General features: G+C 39.8%; 1 protein-coding gene across 3 annotated transcripts in view; it reads left to right on the top strand.

The window, feature by feature from the left end:
* Positions 1-19,275, top strand: part of sema4ba (sema domain, immunoglobulin domain (Ig), transmembrane domain (TM) and short cytoplasmic domain, (semaphorin) 4Ba) — a 45,306-nt gene that overhangs the window by 11,659 nt on the left and 14,372 nt on the right. For all 3 annotated transcript variants that reach the window (XM_075469832.1, XM_075469831.1, XM_075469830.1), the window contains exon 2: positions 12,737-13,130. In XM_075469832.1, coding sequence (XP_075325947.1) covers positions 13,013-13,130 — 118 coding nt within the window. In that variant the 5' untranslated portion in view covers positions 12,737-13,012. The remainder of the gene's footprint in view (positions 1-12,736; positions 13,131-19,275) is intronic.

The raw sequence follows: 19,275 nt of genomic DNA, 5'->3' as shown, positions 1-19,275 counted from the left end.
AAGGTTAAACACAGGCCTTCAGGGAGTCCTATTACTGTGTACTCTCTGATGGGAACTCTGCAAACATGCATTCTGGGAGCCCAGCGGGCTCCTCTGTTTATTCCCAGTCTAGTGCTGTGCCATGATGTGGGAAATGACTGTGGACATGGAACATGGCCAGATCACTGTGTTCGCTCCAGTGTTTTAGAGCTGCCTTCTTAACCCGTAATACACACACACCAAGTACGTCACTTGAAGCACTCCGGGACCTTGTTGTGCATTTTCATGGTACACGAGAACATGTGGAGTTTATTTTCGTGTATGTCAGCGTTTCTTATATGCGGTTGTGAGAATTCCAAAGTTGTCTTCTCACTATGTGCTGCCATCACCCTTGACCTCACATCTGCTCCTTTTGCATGCTATATGATTGATAATAAAGTGCTATTTTAATTCACAGAGCTATGTGTACCTTCATGTTCTTCAACCTGGGAGTTATGGGATGACTGCAAGATCACATGCAGCATACGTACATCAGTCGTTAATGGTCATATATGTTTGTGTCCTTCCTGTCAAGAGTACAAGAGTAGTTGAGATGATTGAATGAGCCTCCAGCCGAGCCTTGTTTAGCTGCCTGTCCCTCCCCCACTGCTGTGATTTGATATCTCCTAGCATTCCAGGTTGTGCCCTTTACTCTGCTAATGGTGCTACTAACCCTTAAAGACATTCCTGCCGTAGCTCTCTGATCACAGACGTCTAATTGGCTCATTGTAAACAAGCTCTACTGCCTTTTCATGTTGATGCACAGAAGCGTTCTTCATTGGAAAGATGTTTACAGTGAGGTATTTCATGCTCATTATTTATTGAAAAACTGACTGACTAAGTTGCTCTCTTCTAACCTTGGACACACACAGTGGTGGGTGTTTCACTGTTGAAAGATATGAATGAAAACTGTGAAAAAGAAGATGACAAATATGCGTTATGCTGGTGGTTAGTCATTTCACGCTTTGCTTAAATCTATAAACAGCCCAGTTAACCCTCACTTGAATGGACTGGGAATATGTGATGCTACCTGCTTTGTTTTATCCCTCATGCCTGCTCTTTTTTATGGTTATAGATAGGCATGCACCGTTCTGATATTTGGATTGGATATCGGTCCATATGGGCCGATTTATTTACATTGAGCATAGTTAGCCAACTCATAGCTGAATTACACAATAGTATAGTTCATCCGAAGTGCTCTCAGATTGTTGAATATTACCTGAAAACTGCCAAAATTTTTTTAAATCAAAAAGGGAGCTGGATCTGGTACCTCCTGCAAGTTACTGACACTGACCTTCATGTGGAAAATGGCTAGCTGACTTAAGGTGGGAACATGCTTCTCAGACAAGCTCACTTTTTCAGTCTTCACTTTCCATATTTACCAAGAGTGCACAACATTAGATTATTCCTGATTATCGATAAGCAGATATTTTCCTATCTTATTCCATGAAAAAAAATTAAACCTTTTCCATAGCAGTATTCGCAACAAATTATGCTGTCTATTATGAAGATGTTGTGATTTAGGTTATCTCTATCAGCTTTGACATGTTTTCAACATGTATCTACTGTTGTAGCTATGAACATTATTATCATTATTTTTGCTTACGCTGCTCCGTCTAGTTTTAGCTGTTGTTGTGCAGTTATAAACAGCACTTCGGTCAACTCTGATTGTTTTAATTGTGCTAACATGTGTTCATAGTAATTAGCATATGCAGACAAAACTAGTTTTTCAGCGTTAACTTAAATGTAGAAGATACAACTTTTCATTTTCATTAAACAACAACAACACAACGTAACTGAAAACTTCATTCTACTTCCTTGACACAATCCTGATAAAAGCCACAACCAGGGCAAATTAGACTGCTACTTTTCATTTTGGGCTGATGCAAGACTTTTAAAAGCCTTTGACCAATACAGATTATATCAATGTGCACCTGTAATATTTAAAATGTCAGATAAAATAAAGGATACCTTTGATACAGTTGTTCTGGGATTGTTATCTCTGTGTGACTGCAGGCTTTTCTTGTTCAGATGACAGGTCATATGAGGTAGCTAGCTGAGTGCCTCCCTTAGCTTTGACAACCCAGATATTTGTCCAGTAGCAAACCTACTGTTCTCCTTTAAAAGATTTCTACAGACTGATCCTTTTTTTCTTTTCTTGACACAGTAACATGATCTCTTTTCCTTGATGCTTTATTCCTTGAGTCCAAAATATGGAAATGGAGATAGAGGAAGAGTACTGTTAAATGGGACGGAGGCCACGGGACAGCAGCAGACTAAAAGCTTTTTGTGGCAGAGCAGAGTGTAAGCCAGGACTGGCAGACAAGCGGGCAGGGCAGATGTTTTAGGTGAGAGGCACAGTAGATAGCACGGTTTGAATAATTCATCAGATTGGATTGAAGATGTGATATATTAAGACACAGCACACAAGCCATCTTACATCCTCTTTCAGCACTTTTTGTGGAGCGTGAGTGGCTGCATGGCTCGGATCTCCCTGCATCTCTGCTTTCTTTCTGGCAGTCATCCACTAGAGTCTGGGCAGTGGAGGAGACAGTTATAGATGTGCTGGCTTGAGGTCTAGCGAGGCCCCCAGACATCTGGAGGGGATGAAACTGTTCAGCATGCAGGTGCAGTTTACGCTCACAGGGAGTATCTCTGTTGAAGCTTTTTTCCCCCCCAACATGACTTGCTGTGGTCGGTGGGTATCTTCAGTAAAATACATGCTTTGCTATAGCACAGGGATACTCTGAGATGGACGTGTCATTGTCAGTAATCTTATTGTCTGCTTTCTCTTAAGTATGTGATACTGGACAAATCTTACTTTGTTTTGTTTTTTTTGCCAATTGAAAGTTATTTCTATTTGTCCACTTTTTGTTGCAAACTAAACAAGTCCACTTACCCAGTCCCTTCTCTGGGGTAAAAGCATTGACCTTGTATCCTGTAGTTTGTAAATAATAAGCTGAATGTTTTGATTCTTAACGTCAATGCGCAGCTTCAGCTGGAGCACCCACTCAGTTTTCCTGGAAATAAGTGACTTTGGGAGTTTGTTTGACGGAGTCAATATGTGTTAACTAAAGACTTGAATGTTTTTGTCAACCAGTTCCCACAATTTTATTCTGGTATCATTTGCGGTAAACTGGGATTTAACTTTTGGTTTACAGGAATATGCCTTAGTCTTTTTTTCTGTTTCACTGGAAACTACATCTGATAGTTGAAAAGATGGCTTGTTATTTACAGCTGGATTTCAGAGTTTAGTGCTTCATTTGTCCGTGTGCCGTTGCAACACAGTCAACCTGCCCTCTTCTGTAACTTGTGAAAGTAGGTGAAGATGTCTGAAGATGTGCTACGTGCTCTGACATAGGTGGCTCAGCTTTCTAGTGACACATCATTTCACCTTCATCTCTCCATGACATCAGCTCCTACCTACACACATCCAGCTCTGGTAGCCCGGGTGCTGTTTGGACATGTCAGGACTCTGATTACATCTTAAGCACACACTGGTGTGGGTTTCTGCTACAAACACAGGGGTACATGAACTTCAAGAGTTCTTAATTCAAGAATACATGAAACTACAGACTCTACAGCTGTTGTGCTAGATTGTTGGTTGTCTTTACAACATTTGACTGATCTAAATTGAAACAATTGATCAAATCTGCACAGGGGTTAAGATATCATTTGACTATACAATATCTTACCATATACCTCAAGCTAAGAACACTGAACTCTGTCATCTGATAGTTTGTTAATCCCCTATCATGCTCATCCAGGGGAATAAAACAGGCAGCCAGCCATTAAATCATCTAGCCTCAGGATCAACTTGAGGCCCACAGTTTTTCTGCGGGCAGAGCTGTGTACATTTTGATGGAAACTAAACGGGGGAAAAAAAGCGCAGTAAAAAATGTGATGTACAAATATGCAATATTAAGCTAGAGTTGCCATTGAGTGACTGCATTAGTATTGCCTATTGGCTCATACGGACGAGTGAAAAGAGCTCATCTCTCCTTTATGACTTCCCAGATACGCTGCCCCCACAGGTCAAATCTGGTCGTCTAGGATGTTAGATGTCAATAATTGGAATTTACCCCAACTATCATTGTTCTTAAGGATTCACAAGATGGCTGGGATGGCTGGGATGACTGGGATACCACGGCTTAAGTGATTGCTGAGGACTTGGATTGAGGAATGTGCTGCCTGCTATTGATCTTTACTAAGTGAGGTCACTTCGTGTGGGGGGCAGCTGCCCCACTTTCAGACTCAACATAAAGGGGACAATCTAACCCCCACAATGATATTCTAATGCGGTCAATATGCCAAAAAGGTCCAAAAATGGAGGATCTGACTTGTGAGTGATGATTTTTAAGACACGTAGAGAAAGATATACAAGTGAGTCAGTTCAACCACGGGAACATGAACAATGATTTCCCATATTTGTTGGCTCTGTGTCACTTGCTTCCCTTTTGTATACTCGTATCTCATGAACTTGATTTAGAGATTATTGATGTTGTTGACAGACTTCCAGTTTCCAAGTGTGTTCTCAGATCACTACGTACCTTCCGTCAAGTGTTTTTTTTTTTTTTTTTTTAGAGTAGTGTGACTTTAAAGGCATCTGTTTGACAAGTTTTAAAGAGTTGTAAATACTTAAATAAAGTATAAAATATTTGGTTTTGCTCCATACAGTCTGCCAAGGCAAACTATAGAGCCTCGTTGAGCTCAGGGCATCAAACAAATCTAAATAATTAGGCTATATAACTATAAAGAGTGTGTTTTTATAAATAGGCTGTGCAATAGATGACTGAAGAGTGAACATGAACCTGATTACACATGCTTGAATGGACAAACCATTCCCTGGCTAGCACTGGTCTGCTTGTGATTTAAAAAAAAAACTGGAATGCATTAAAAGTGTCTTTAAAAGTGTTCATTTTTCCTCTAAATGGCTGCTAAAATTAGTTTTTGAATGCATGATTAAATGTTTTAACCATTTTGACCGTCTTTAAAAATGTATTCTGAAAGCTCAAATAGCTTTATTAGGTAGAAACATCATTTGAAAAGATAATCAAGAACATTTTGCAAAGACATAATTTACTAGTTCAGACAGAACATCTTTGCTCTGTACAGAAAGGGCTAAAGGAGATGTTTAAGTCTTGTAAAACCTGGAACAGCATGTCACCTGCTTGTTTGAAGGTTATGATGTGCTTCATGAACTTGAAGCTCTAGAGTTTTGTTGAAGGCTTGTCTCTGTAGCATGTGGGGAAGCGTAGACTGAGCCTTTTATCGGTCTCACACAGTGATGGATGCGTGCAGCTCCTTGCCCAATAGCCTAGAGCCCGAGCTTCTGTTTAAGCCTCTAAGCTACTGGAATGCATGCAGCTTGTTGCTGTGGACATCAAGGGAGAACAGCTACGCCGCTTTGTTTACAGCCTTTCATGGATGCCACACCAGCCTAATCGATTTCAAAGGGGATAAATGTGTCAATGCCTTTCTGTTGATTGAGTGGTCCATGAATTTACATGGGCAGCAAATATCATTCAGCACATTGTTCTGCTTTTCAGTTGGATTGTCCACAAGCATGACTTAAGAAATTATTTGTGATTAAAATGTTGAAGTTTCACAGACTTTTTTCCTGACATGAGACTTGCTTAACCAGGTCATTCATTGATTCATTCATTTTTTAAATATTCCATCTGTATCAGAATTTGGAAAGTGGGGTGTAAAGTCAGCAGCCATAGAGAAGGATGGCATGTAATGATGATTTAAGAATAAAGACAACAGTATGTATTTTCAGACTATTTAATCTTCGGTAAAAAAAACATTGATGTCGTTGGATAATTGCCACTGTAATTATATTTTTTTTTAAAAAGAGAAAAGGAGAGCTGGAAAGTAATTCTCCTTTATTGCTGTACATCTGGTCCATCACAGCTATAGTGGGTGTATAGCTCGGATCACTGGTTTTCAGGAAGTTATAGACATAGGCAACACATACCCCTCTCTCCTGTTTGATAACAGCTGGTGTCAGGGAAGGGTTCACAACACCATTTGGTCAATAGATGCAGTGTTTGACAGACAGAGAGGTGTTATTGTAACATATTAATATTTGTGTTTAAACACCAACCTCAGCATGCTTAGATTTTGTAATACAGGATGATCAGTTCGAACAAATTGAATTGTAAAAAAACAGGGCAAGCACCAGAGGTTGATGCAGGTTATCACGTTTGCATTTTCTTGGAAGATGTTTCACTCATGCAAATGCAAACAGAATTTCATTGCAAACAAGTAGAGACATTTCGAATGGGACTGGATGTTTCAACAGGCCTGACCTACTTACAGCAGCCAGGGCTGAAACAGCCCTTCACCTGTGTCTGGCAGCAGAAAGGAGCCCTCATAAAAACACAGGCCCTGGATATCTTAAACACTTTATATTTTTGTTTCTACTATGAAATAGTTATTGATCTTTTTTTTTTTGCTTTTACAGGGCAGGATGGCATATGGTCATGCTTAATAGCTGATACAGACTTTTACTATTAATTCACTTTCCGTTTTAGATTTCAACATTGAGAGAAATGTCATCTTCATTCCAATAGCCAGTAAAGCTGGGCAATATCATTTGTGTGGCAACTGGCTAGTTGTATTGAGGTGTGAATATAGTTCTCAAAGAAGCTCGCTTTTACAGTCTTCACTTTCTGCATTCGCTGAGAATGCAAAATATTGGATTATTGGTGATTATCGATGTGCAGATATTTTTCCCACCTGAGAGCAGAAAAATAAATAAATAAATAAAGAATCTTCTGAATAAATAGTGGTGGTATGAACACCAAGAAATTAAGGTGTGGTAATGGGCCCAACAAGTACGTATGCTTTGTTGATGAAAATCCTAAAAAAATTTTTACCTTCTTGTCTGTACCTTCGAGAGAATAATCTGCACCCGCTCTAAATGTACCTTTATGTTATAGATCTTGTCGGACGAAAAAATACCTCATTCACCACAGACAGGTCTCCAGTCCACCACAGAGCACAGAACAGAACAGATAAAAAAAAAAAAAACTAAAAAAAAACAATCACACTCATTGTCAATTTAGAATCACCAGATAGCCTAACATGGATGTTTTTAGACTGCAAACTGTTTTGGAGAAAGGCAAAGTTCCCCAAGAAAAGCCATGTGGGCACAGGGAAAACATCCAACATCCACACTGAAAGTGCCCAGCCGAGACTTGAACCAGGAACCATCCTGTTTCTAATCACTATACCACTGTTCCACACATCCCAATAAAGAGTTAGAGGAAAACATGATAATGAAGGATTACAAAGAATGCTAAAATAGATTAATAAAAACATACTCTACAATGAAATATATCCTGCTCGTAGGTTTAAAGTTCATTTATTCATGTAAAACCTGTGATGATTTTCAACCTTTAGAATTAAACAAATGTCCTCGGTAAGCTTTGAATAAAGACGTCTGCCAAATGCATAAACATAATCGCCTCAAGGACCATTTCTGTACCTTACGTGTACTTTGCTGTCCCTTTGAGTAAAGAAATATAACCTCTGTTTCTTTGTATTTTAAAGATAAAAGCACAGACAGATTATTTGGAGTAAGAAAGAGGAATCAAAAACAGCTGCGGTGTAAGCAGCAGTGTCCATTTATGTCTTTTCACCAAATGTTAGGATATCACGTAGCACAGAAATTTTTTAGATCAGGATGGTTTACAGATGTGATTGCTGAATGTCACGTCTGAATGCTGAAAGTACTCAAAACTCTGATAACAGAGCATTATGAATAAAGGAGAATGAGGTTAATTTCTTCATGTTTGCATCAACCAGTTGCATATGAAAATGTGTTGCTAGCTTAGAACAAATGCAGTGTGTACATTACAGATGTGATATTACAGATGGTTTATTATGAGAAAACTGAATAAAGATATAGATCTTCATTTTCCCAGAAGAGGGTGTGACTACAGTAAAAAGAGTACAGAAAAGATATAGGCCATCCCAGCAAGATCAACAGTACAGGCTCCTTCCTAAAAGTGGATCAGCTTACACTAAAAGTTGAAAAGGGTGCAGAGAGAAAAAATACAAACTTCTTCCTACTTCTCCTCAGTCCCTCAGGCTCTAGGGTTTAATAATGCCAACATGTTTGTAATTTTAAGATAGGTTAAGGCCCTGTCAAATGTGTTTTGACAGAAGATTTAACTGAAGTGCCAAGAAGTAAAAAAACAAAGACAAGAGAGGCAAAGAGAGTACATTAGCAAAGATCTCACAGCATCGTTTGGTGAGATTAGTCACTCTTAGGTCATTTCTGTCTATCCCACAAATTTTAATGTACTGTATAAGTTTGGTGAGTCCATCAGTAGCAAAGGGTTTTTGTCCTTTCATTTGGTTCTCTTCGTCCTTGCCCTTCTCAGTATTAATGAACTTATGTCTGTCACAGAGCTCCTGCTGCTTTTTCCTCATACACCCCACAAATAGTAATAGCAGGCATGGCGACAGACCTAGCAGTTCCTCTACTTTACATTTCATCAGCGAGCTGCTTCTGCAGCCTCCACATCTGTTATGGAAATTTGTACAGAGGGCAAATTGAATGAAATTGAATATCATTTCATATATTTTAACCTCTGAGACGGGGTTGATTTAAGGACTGTAGGTTCCAAAAGACGAAGATGATGAAATGTGCTCAACCACTTTCACGGCCATATATTACACCAATCTGTTGTTATATTCCTAGCTTCTGTTTGCTTCAAATTTGATTTTTTTAGTAACTGTGATAAAATTAACCATTTTTGACCTGGTATCACAAGCCAGGGGACAAGCAACCTTGATAAATTAAACTGCCCTGAAACTTAAGTTCAAAATGTCCCTTATCTTTGTACAATAGTTTAATAAGATTTTAATTAGGCAATTAAAAGTCTTTGGAATAGCATATGGTCATAATTACTGCTGTACGGTTCACTTATGGATGAGTGAGCCATTAATTATTCTTGGCTGGGTCTGGGGATTGGATGTAAAATGGGTCGGGCTGGAATGAAAAGGTATTTCTTTAGACAAAGTCAGAATCAGGAATTTAAACGGAAGATGGATTGTGTCGCACCTGCAACTCTAAGTTTGTGCCTTACTTTCGATGCAAGCTGTAGTCATTTTGGGATTTGCCCCACCAGGTTGGGCCATTGAACCTTAAGAAATGTCTAAGACTTTATAAAGTGTGAGTATATTACCATAAAGTATTAGTCCAAACAAAGGCAAACAACACAAACAGAAAGTAATTCTAACTGATTGGACGAACTTGGACTTATACATAATCAGTTTCAACTGGAGCTACTTCTGTTATCACTGAGTCATTATATTTTGAGGCGAGGTTATACTACTCAGCATTTCCTGTAAAGCTGATTCACTTAAAGCTTGAGCTTTGTTATGGGAGTGTAGCCATGTGGTACTCATAGTTATCCAATCTGAATGATTCTACAGGTAGTTGCTCAATAAAGTAAGTAGTCATTGGGACCAGTTCAGACGAAGCCTATGTCATCATCACACGCCCACACAACTGCCCAACCATTGTCCAAATGTGCAGACGTGCTCTTCCACTGAAGCTCCACCTGACAGGTGATATCCTTCATGTCTCGCCTGTGCTACGTCACACATCTGACAGTCCTTCAGTGATGTAGAGTTGTCTAAAGGGGCAGGAGGGGTTGGCACTGACCCCAGCTTCAAGGCCACATGCTGAAACATGTGACCTAAGTTAATTCAGGGGCGCGACATAGACGACCCGTGTGTGCATGTGTACAGGTGGCTTCTTGAGATGACAGGCATGCCAAGAGGTCGTATTTATCAGTCAACACTTTTCAAGTAGACAGACTGCTTGTGGAGCCTTGACCTGTCCTATTCTCCTGGAATAGCAAATGTTAATGGCGGTACCACCTGTTTCAGCAGCGCTGCTATTTATATTACTCACACTCTTATAGGAAGTTCTGTCTTTGGGCCTGCTTTGGCAGTTAGTGATGTATATTTATAGTGATACATTTACTGTATACCAGGGGCTTTATTACAGGAAGTTACTGGCAGAGTGCTGGGACTTTCCCTGTTTAGTTAAATATAAAAGTTATTTCCTCCTCTGTGAAATACTCTGCTGTAACTCATATTAACAGTGCAGGGAAGGTAATGTTCAAATGTTACTTTTTTAAATTTCCATACCTGTTTTGTATTACAGGTTGAGCTAATTCTGTAATCTCTCAACTTCACGCTGACAGAGTTGCATATTTCAGGGAGTTTTATTCTCATTTCAACCCCATGTGTGAATGAATCAGTCCTCTCCTTGTGACAAACTCACACCCAATTCCCAGCAGAACATCATACTCCCTGATTTAGCGGTCTCTTCCTCTCCCCAGCTAATTATTTTTCCCTTCATGGACTACAAGAGCTGTTGCTTTTACGAAGATATAATGGGCTAGTGAGTAGAAACTTGTGCATTGTATATGTCAGAAATGAACACCTGCCGGTGCATTGTTGATATTCCAGAGTCAAGTTTGGTTTAAAAAAAAAAAAAAAGAATATTTGGAAAAATTTTGGTAATCCATGTTGAGTTTATTCAAATTTCAAAACGAAATGTGCATGTGTGTATATATGTATATATATATATATATATATATATGATTAGAAATTATAGAGAGAAATTCTACAGGGATTTAAGAGGAGATCACAGGCAGGGAGATTTGAGAGTATCATCCAGAGCAAGAGCACACTATCAAGTCTGTGTAGAGAGTGAAAGGGATGATTCAGTTTATAAATCGTGCAGGAGAGAGCAGTGAAGTGCAGAGTTGCATATAGATTTCTTTGCTGTCAGAGACACCCTTGTTCTCATACTCTCCAACTCTCGCTACACACCTCGGTGGGTTTCATGCGGGTCTCTTTTTTTTGCAACACGAACTAAGAATTAATGTTATCTCCGAGGATTGGTTGTTCGAGTGGGATTTTACTTTGAATCGTTTCACACAAAGAACACTAATGATGCTTATGGCCACCCTGCTTGTCTGTTGCATGTTTCAGTCCACTGACTCACATAAGATGTTGTCAGCGGCCATTGTTTAAAAACTTCAGATGGTGGCTGAGGCTGAAGTTTTAAAAGCAGAAACCTTTCAGAACTCCGTCTGCGTTTGTCATCAGGATCAGTGAGAGTCCCAGTCTCCGGTGTCCAGACACTTTTGATTCATTTTCCTTTTACAGCATTTGCAAATCTGGACTGGGCACTTGTGAGAAGGGAAATGACTTTGGTCAAATAAGTTAACCCTATAAAGGAATACTCAAAAACCTCCTATTCACAAGAAATTTGTAATAGATTAATTGCACCTCACGTTTGTTGTATTTCTCCCATTCACGTCTCGTGTGCTACGACTGCTGCAGAAATAGCAGTCCTCGTGTCAGATTCTCTGGCCTTTTATCAGTTTTTTCCTGCTCCTCCAAACATCATCTGCCCGCCTCAGATTTGGTGATGTCTGTGTTTGTAACAAGCATCAGACTGCTTATTGACTAAGAGTCAAGATCACTCTAATAGAAACCAGGAATAGCTTCACTTGCTGCCCTCTGCTATTGATTGCCATACTTCACATGAAACTGAACCTCCAGTTGGCTGGATTTGAGGATCTCGTAGTGGCAAATGTAATGGAGCTGTTGCAGTTGTAACTCGGAAGTCTATACTGAGTTTCACTTTGCGCCTCGCTGTGTTTGGTTAACCAACATCAATGAATTGCCCCATAGCTCCATTTCTGTTATAATAGATGTCTTGTGGGTTTGTTCTGATGTTATTATAGACCTTGTGGACAAAGATGGGTCCATTCTTGAATGAAAAATAAATTGAATTGATCTACATGGATTTTAAAAGAAGTGAACAGCAGGCTTTCACAGTTGTTTCACCTGTTCTTGTGACTTTGGATGCTTTTATCCCCATACATTTCTCATTGTGACTGAGCGGAAAGAACGAAAGCTGCCTATGACGTTTGGGAATTACAAGCTCTCACAATGTGAGTGGTTGAGATCTTTTCGCACAGTTTCCTTTTACTCAAAAAAACAAAAAATAAACAAACAACTCTTAAGTTCATTGGACGGAAAGCTGTGGGACAGAAACACCTGTAATTCTTGTTATATGTGTTCTTTTCTAGGTGTCAAACCCTTTCATTGTCAATCCTTTAAGATAGATTTCCATGAAATCTCTGCTTTGTTTTCAACGCAGTGCATGATTAGATTATGGCTTTGGGAGTGCAAGGTTATTCATTCATATCAGGAGCCGATCAAATTGACCTGACAGGAGTATTGTGCATGAACGAACACACCCTGCACCAAGGACAATTCACGAAGTACTCTGTTTATAATCACTGCAGAGGTATCACTTACTCTTAATCCTATGAAAAGAAACTGAAAGTAACATTGCAACCTCAGACCTCCTCAAGACAACCATTGGACAAATTAGACTTTGACCAATGGCATCAACTTGAGAAAAAGATTGTAAATACCAAGGAAAGACCATTCTCTGAACTACATTTGCAGTGTGGGATCAATAGTACGGTACAAAATTAAAGGGTTTGTAATGATTTTCCAGCTAGCAATTATCCAAAACCCAATTATATTCTGTTTAATATTTCAGAATTCAGACTGAATTCAGAAGATCTTCACAATTAGGGATCTCGGTTTTAAAGCTTGCCTATATACTTACTAATATAATGTTTTTTTTTCCTCCTCCTAGATCTCAGCTTGGACCCTGAGGTGTCTCAGAGGGAGCTTTGTGTCTTGCTCTGAGGTCACTGGTTGTCATTTCAATCCAGAATTGTTGTCTTCAGCATCGAAGAAGAGCCCTGACTTCACTGCTGTGTGCTAGCCTTCCCTTCAAGACGCCTGGAGCAGCAGGACGACAACAAAGAAAAAGCAAAGGAAATCAAACACGGGTAAAAAAGACGCTCTTCATGAATTCCCCTAAAACCTGAAAGTCAAATACTGCAACTGCCAGGTGGTCCTGAGAGGCATGTGGACACTGAGTATGGCTTGGCTCTGTCTCCCAGTCTACACTGTCCTTCTTCTTGGCTGCTTTCATACAGCTGTCACAGAAAATGATGTCACTCCACGCCTCACTTTTTCCTACAGTAAGTACAACAACTTCTTCACCATAGAATAACCATGACATTTAGTACTACTACATAGGGTGTTTATTTACGTGGAATGTTTAATCCAAAGATATTCTGGTATCACTTGTAACCATCCTTAAATCACAGGAGGGAAAAGCTGCAGATTCTTCAGGCGATTATCTCTCAGCATGTGTGAGCTCTGGCGTCACCTTGATCTTAGAAAACCTCCAGCTGGAGGCAGTTAGGATGATGCATGCAGATACAGATACATGCAATTTTTGCATGATTTTCGGCACATGGCCAAATGTCAATAATCAGTCAAAATGAGCTTCTTCTCTATGTGCTTCAAAGCTCGCTGGAGGTCAAATTTTACACAGCTGTATAATCTGGGAACCTTCTAAGGGTCAACAGAAACAGCTGTTTTCTTCTCGACTCATCCTCTGTGCTCTACAATTCTGCCTGCAAAACTGATCATATGATTCATTTAACTCTGTCCACTGGAAAAAAGACTGTGCACATTTCAGATGTGTGCATTGCTAGCAATAAAAGGATTTTAATGAGTGAGATGGTGGCATCTCTACAATGACTTAAACTCATGTAAATGCACTGCGAGTGACAGCTGGCTGTTGACTTCTTACAGGTCAGACATAATTGCAAAATGTGCAGACCTGTTGTGCTGTAACTCACAAAAAGCAGTCGGACATGTCCTCTGAAGCACTGAGAGTTATTGCTCTTATATAATACGCATTTCATGTCTCAGCTTGTAAAACACGTTGAGCTTGGAAACATAACAAGCTCCTGTCATATTTCACTGTTAGAATATATTTGAGTTAAATCACCTTTTGTGCTATTTTTCTGTGTGATTTGTTATGTAATACATGGCACTGAGGCCACCAGTAACTAGCAGTTGTGATTTAATCATCACTGGTCTAATCAATCAAGCAATATACCAGTGTACTTGAGACGACAAGCTGGATTTAAACATCAACTGTGCTTTAGGATCCCCATGGAAATTAAACACAATGAGAAATTATGGGATCAGTGGAAGCTTTCAACAGTTTAACAGCACAGTGACTCATGGTAAGGGATCATTAAGAGTAATGTTATGGTAGACTGCATTGATAGATCTCACTTAGTCTTGGATTGCCTTTCGAATATATGGCTAATATTGAGCCAAGCAAGCTTTCAAACTGGTGAAATGTGTGACCTGTCTGAGCTTGTGCCTTCCCACATGTTGGACCTCTTACCCAAACAGATAATCTCTCGCACCTTAAAGCCTAAGCAAAGCCCACAGCTCGGCCCCGATGGAGCGTTACACAACAACACACATCATCAATCACTCACGGAAAAGATGTTTTACACATTCTCCTGTTCTGGTTTAAAGATTTGCTTTTAGGGCGTGGAACCAGTGTTGAACAACCCCATAAAGCATACCTGGTCCACATATCATAAATCTGCAGTATATAAACTAATGCATGCATTTCAGGTAACTGAGGCTAATCAATGTTATACTTTCTTTAACTTGTGCCTATTTTAGATATGTTATTGGAGCTAACCAGTCCTCAACTTATTTTACTATATCCTTTACATTGCTGCAGCTTGAGTGACTTTGATTAGCTTTGACATTTCCATGAAGGGTTGTGCCGGAAATAATCCAGCGTCAACAACAGAGGTAGTCCCAGTCCTCCATAAATCTTAATGAGTCACTTTATCAGCTTTTCCTGACATCTCAATGTGGTTAAGTGCCCACAAACACAAAGAATATCTACAAAGACTGGCGTTGTTGGTGTTTGGAGGTTTTAAATTGTGATGTAAGGCAAAGAACAAGTTTCCTCCGGCTCAAGAAGGTCAGCGGGGGCCCGGTGATAAAAGTTGCCTTGCTGTGGTAACGTCTGTTCTGCTACAGTGACATTTTCCAGCTTCCCGCAGAACAGCTTTGTCACATTGTGTATACAGTATCAAAGCAGAATTCAAAGCTGCAGGCCTTAGGGACGTGAACTTTTTGCCTGGCCTCGTCATGGTATCCGGTACCCTCTGTCCTATCTGGGTCCCAGTTAGCTTGACAGCTTGCATGCCTAAACGTCTGCAGTGTAGGAGGGCCAGAGCTTTACCGAGCTGATCTTCATCCTGTAACAATCTCGTAGACCAACTTCCCCTCCTCTTCCCTCTCTGTCCCCTGGTCCCCGCCTCTGCCTTAATGAAGAGGGTAATCTTCCATGAATAATGAATGGGGATTTGTATGTGTTATGGTGTGAACACTTGTCTGGTTCTCATTATGCGCCTATCAGTACGGATCATGGGCTCAGGGAGCAGAGTCTGCGTTTGCCTTTCTTTCTGCTTTTGTTCCAGGCTTTAACGCGGACCATGTTGACTGGCTTAGTGTTGGACCACTATTTAATGGCACACCTATAAGCCGTTTTTATTGCCCGTCTTTTCCTGTTGTTCTGTTTAGCCTCTGTTACACATCAAGTGACTGTTGTGCTTTTATTTGGTTAGGGGCCATGTCAGCCACAGCCACACTGGCAGTAAGACGTTTTTAATTATTTAAAAGCTGTCAAGTCTGGACCAATTGAGTCAGCCTCTTTCAAGTAATTCAAAATTACACTTATGTCAAGTGATACAGCTTTTCATTTCTGTGTTGGATCTGAAAGGGGATTTCTTTGTGGTAGGAATTCTAAAACCTAGAAATCCTAAAGTATGGAACCTCATGGTCACTGGTGTGAAGACACAACTTCTTGTTTCAGTTTCTTCTCACCGTGGCTTAGCTCACTGATCATTGTTTGGTTGAACTAAAAAGAGTAAGTCTCACAGTAGTGGTAAATAACAAACATAGTGCTCAACATCTGTTAGAATTCACAATGCTTAATGCAAGTTACTGGCTAATAACAAGCAAAAATGCTACACTTTTTTTTTTTTCTTAAAGAATCTGATCACTTCGTCTCTCCTGAACTTCCTGAAAAGCTTTGTTTGTGGCCCAGACGTCTCTGCCTTTGTTCAATGACATAAGAATAAAAAAAATTTGCACAAATGCTGCTAAGTGACAACTTTGGTCCACCTCAAAGAGAAAGCAGCTGTCGTTTCACAAATTTTTGATTAGCTGATCAATGAGAGTACACTGGGCCTTTTATGGGAGAGGGGCCTGAAAGAGACAGGAAAAGGAGCCCTGAAAGGCTGAGAGTAACAAGTGGGGCTGCAGCATTTTACAGTTTTAGGGAAAATTACATCTTTTGAAGCTTTTACACTTCCTCTGTTAGACTCTCAAAGCAAATGGGAAAATGAACGCAATATGGGCTCTTTAGATTGTTAATCTGGCAAAGGGAGCAAAATATAAAACAACGTCTTGGGCCTTTATACATTCAATCTGAAAGTAGTTTTGAGATTATCAATTACATTGAATTACTTTTAGTTCAGTCCGTATAAAGTTGATTACCCACAAAACTGATTGATCCGTATGATAAGAAATAGAAACAGAAAGAGTTTTCAATATTAACTTCCATTGAACAACTTAGCACATCACTGAGTCAGATCGGTTGGTCAGGTCAGAGTGCTGCTGTGCACTTAGAAACATGTCAAGACCTTTTGCAGAGTTCCTTTCTTCTTGATGCCTAGTCACTGTTCACACCAGAGAAAGAGGGTCATGGTGAGTTCCTGATGAACCAGCAGCTGGTTAACATTATTGTGGTTAATCCAGGGTCAGCTTTTGTTGCTCCCTGAACTACAGACTGCCTTATCAATGTTTTCACGAGAAAGCAGTCCTCGAGAGCAGAGGTGCATGCTCTTTTACAAATGACAGGAAAAAAGTGTTGTATAGAAATGTTAACATATCAATTGGCTTCCCATTATATAACGCAGTCCCACAACAAATGTCCCTTGCACTTTCCTCAGCACTTACAGTATTTCCAGCACTTAACATAACTAACCAGCCCTCATGAAGTTGCTTTCAAAATCAATTATTCATTATCAGAATGATGTCTTGGAAACAGTACCCTGCTAACAAGATTCGGTCCCACAATTTACAAATACAAACAGTGGGATCACAGCATGCTTATGAAATCTTCTGGTGAATTGACCCTCTTGGCCTGTTGTCTTAATGCACTCCAGATGCTTCAGTCTGTCCTTCAGCTTCCCAGGCCTGTTCTCCCACATAATTACCCATTCAGCAGCAGCTCTTAATAGCTAGTTTAAAATTACTTTGGATAATCTAGTTAGTGCCCCAAAGTGAGCTGTTGTCTGTCTTGACATCACAATGCAACACTGACACAGTGGGACTCCCATTGGCAGTGTGGCTTCCTGTTAGAGCAGTCATTGCCTCACTCCCAGCAGGGGAGTTTAATCACTTTTACTAAAAGCAGTTTTATTTACAGACATGTATCCTTTCCTTCCCGAGCAAAGAGTTGTCCTTTAGGTCTCTTTGCTCACACATTTTATCTACGATAAAAATGGATTGAAACTGTGAGCAATATTCTTTGCACAACTGGCGAAGCAGTAGTTTAGTTTAGATTATGTAGCCACAGAACCACGTGTCTGGGATTTGTTTAATGAAAAAAAATAGATGTCTCTCATCTGCTTGTGGTATGTTGGAACTCTGTTGCTCATTCTACCTTGTTTCAAATGGGAAACTCACAAGACTATCACTTGCATGCAGCGTTCTTATACTTCCTCAGAGATGGAAATGTAGGTCATGTTTATGGTCAAAAGACTGGAAATGGGGCATCCGACATCGCTTAAAGATGATCTATTATGTATTTGCGGTTGCTCTTGAGGACAAGAAAGACTTTGGCATTTTTTTCTGGGTCACTGTCTGCAATAAAGTCAGGTGAGGTTTCTTATTTCAAGTGGCGGCAAGACTCTTTGTTTCTTTATAGACTTTATTTTCATTTTGAAGTACATTAAGAAGAAGCTGATTCGGTTGTAAGGAGGGTTTGTTGCTGGTCATTTCACCTCCTGTACAGTTTGTTTTTGATAATATTCTGCGGAGAGCAAACAACCAGGTGCTTTCAATTAGGTTTGCAATCACTTGATCCGTTGAGCATGCAGCTGTAAGAGCTGATAAAAGGGAGGGCACCGGTTGAATAAGCCTTCTGTAGTTACGGCCCAACAAATGAAAGCACTTAGATCTTTGTCAATAAAGGACAAATTACTCTGCAGTTCCCCTCTAGAAGGGATGTTCCATGCTTTAATGATCCCTCTACTTTTTTTTTATACACAGACCCATTAGGAAATCTGCAGCAAAAATGTTGGATTCCTTTAAGCTCCATGTAATTAATTTCTTCTCTAAATAGATTAGCAAGTCAGTCCAAGTGAGTATTTCAGTCCATTTAGCAGTGTCATTTGCAGAAATGACTTTTAATTGTACAATAATGGCAGTGACTGCATTGCTTACAGCTGTCAGAGGTTGAATCATGGAGTGTGCTATTCATGCACTTGTAGAAAGGGTCACAGATGAAGTGTTGCAACCACACAAAGCTGCTCTCTCAAACTCTAGGATCAGGGGTCTGCTATCAGTGACATGATGAGGTGCAAAGCCCTCCAGCTCTGCCTGCTGGCTTCCTTTTTTGTGTAGTTTATTCAGTTGCTGCCGCACAGAAGGTCGTCTGTCTGTTAACCCTCTGCCTAATGTTTCCATCAGTATGGCGCAGGCAGCAGAAAGTTGAGTCCTGTTTCTTTGTCTAAACTTTAAGTATGTGACATTGTCTGAGGATCAGTTCTCTCAAAAGAAATAAATAAAAATATCCAACATTACCAAAAACATTCAATTATCCCTGATGACAACCACATAGTTTGGAGTTCATGTGCTGAAGTTTTAAAATATCCGCCTCCGTCAAAGTATCCCAAATAAACTGAAGGCGTGTTCAGCTTTGTTTGGAAAAAACTACGGTTGAAAAATTGGGTTGTAATGAGTCTTTACAGAGACAATGCTTCATATTCTCGGGATAATACTAAGACCTTAACTTTCATAGGGAAGTAATTCCAGTAAAAAATTTTGACAGATATGTGGAGATTTGACTGAAGCAGGGTGACTGTTCCTGAAATGTAGACTCCTTTTTAATAATTTATTTATCTATTTGAAGAAATCTTGATGTTAGAGATTTCAGAACAACTCTCAAGAAAACAACTCCCACATCTACATACCAGTAAGACAAAAAATATCCGATATCTTAAA

The sequence above is a fragment of the Odontesthes bonariensis genome, chromosome 7 (assembly GCF_027942865.1).
Source record: "Odontesthes bonariensis isolate fOdoBon6 chromosome 7, fOdoBon6.hap1, whole genome shotgun sequence".
Taxonomy (NCBI): Eukaryota; Metazoa; Chordata; class Actinopteri; order Atheriniformes; family Atherinopsidae; genus Odontesthes; species Odontesthes bonariensis.
This window is presented reverse-complemented; position numbering and strand designations above follow the sequence as displayed.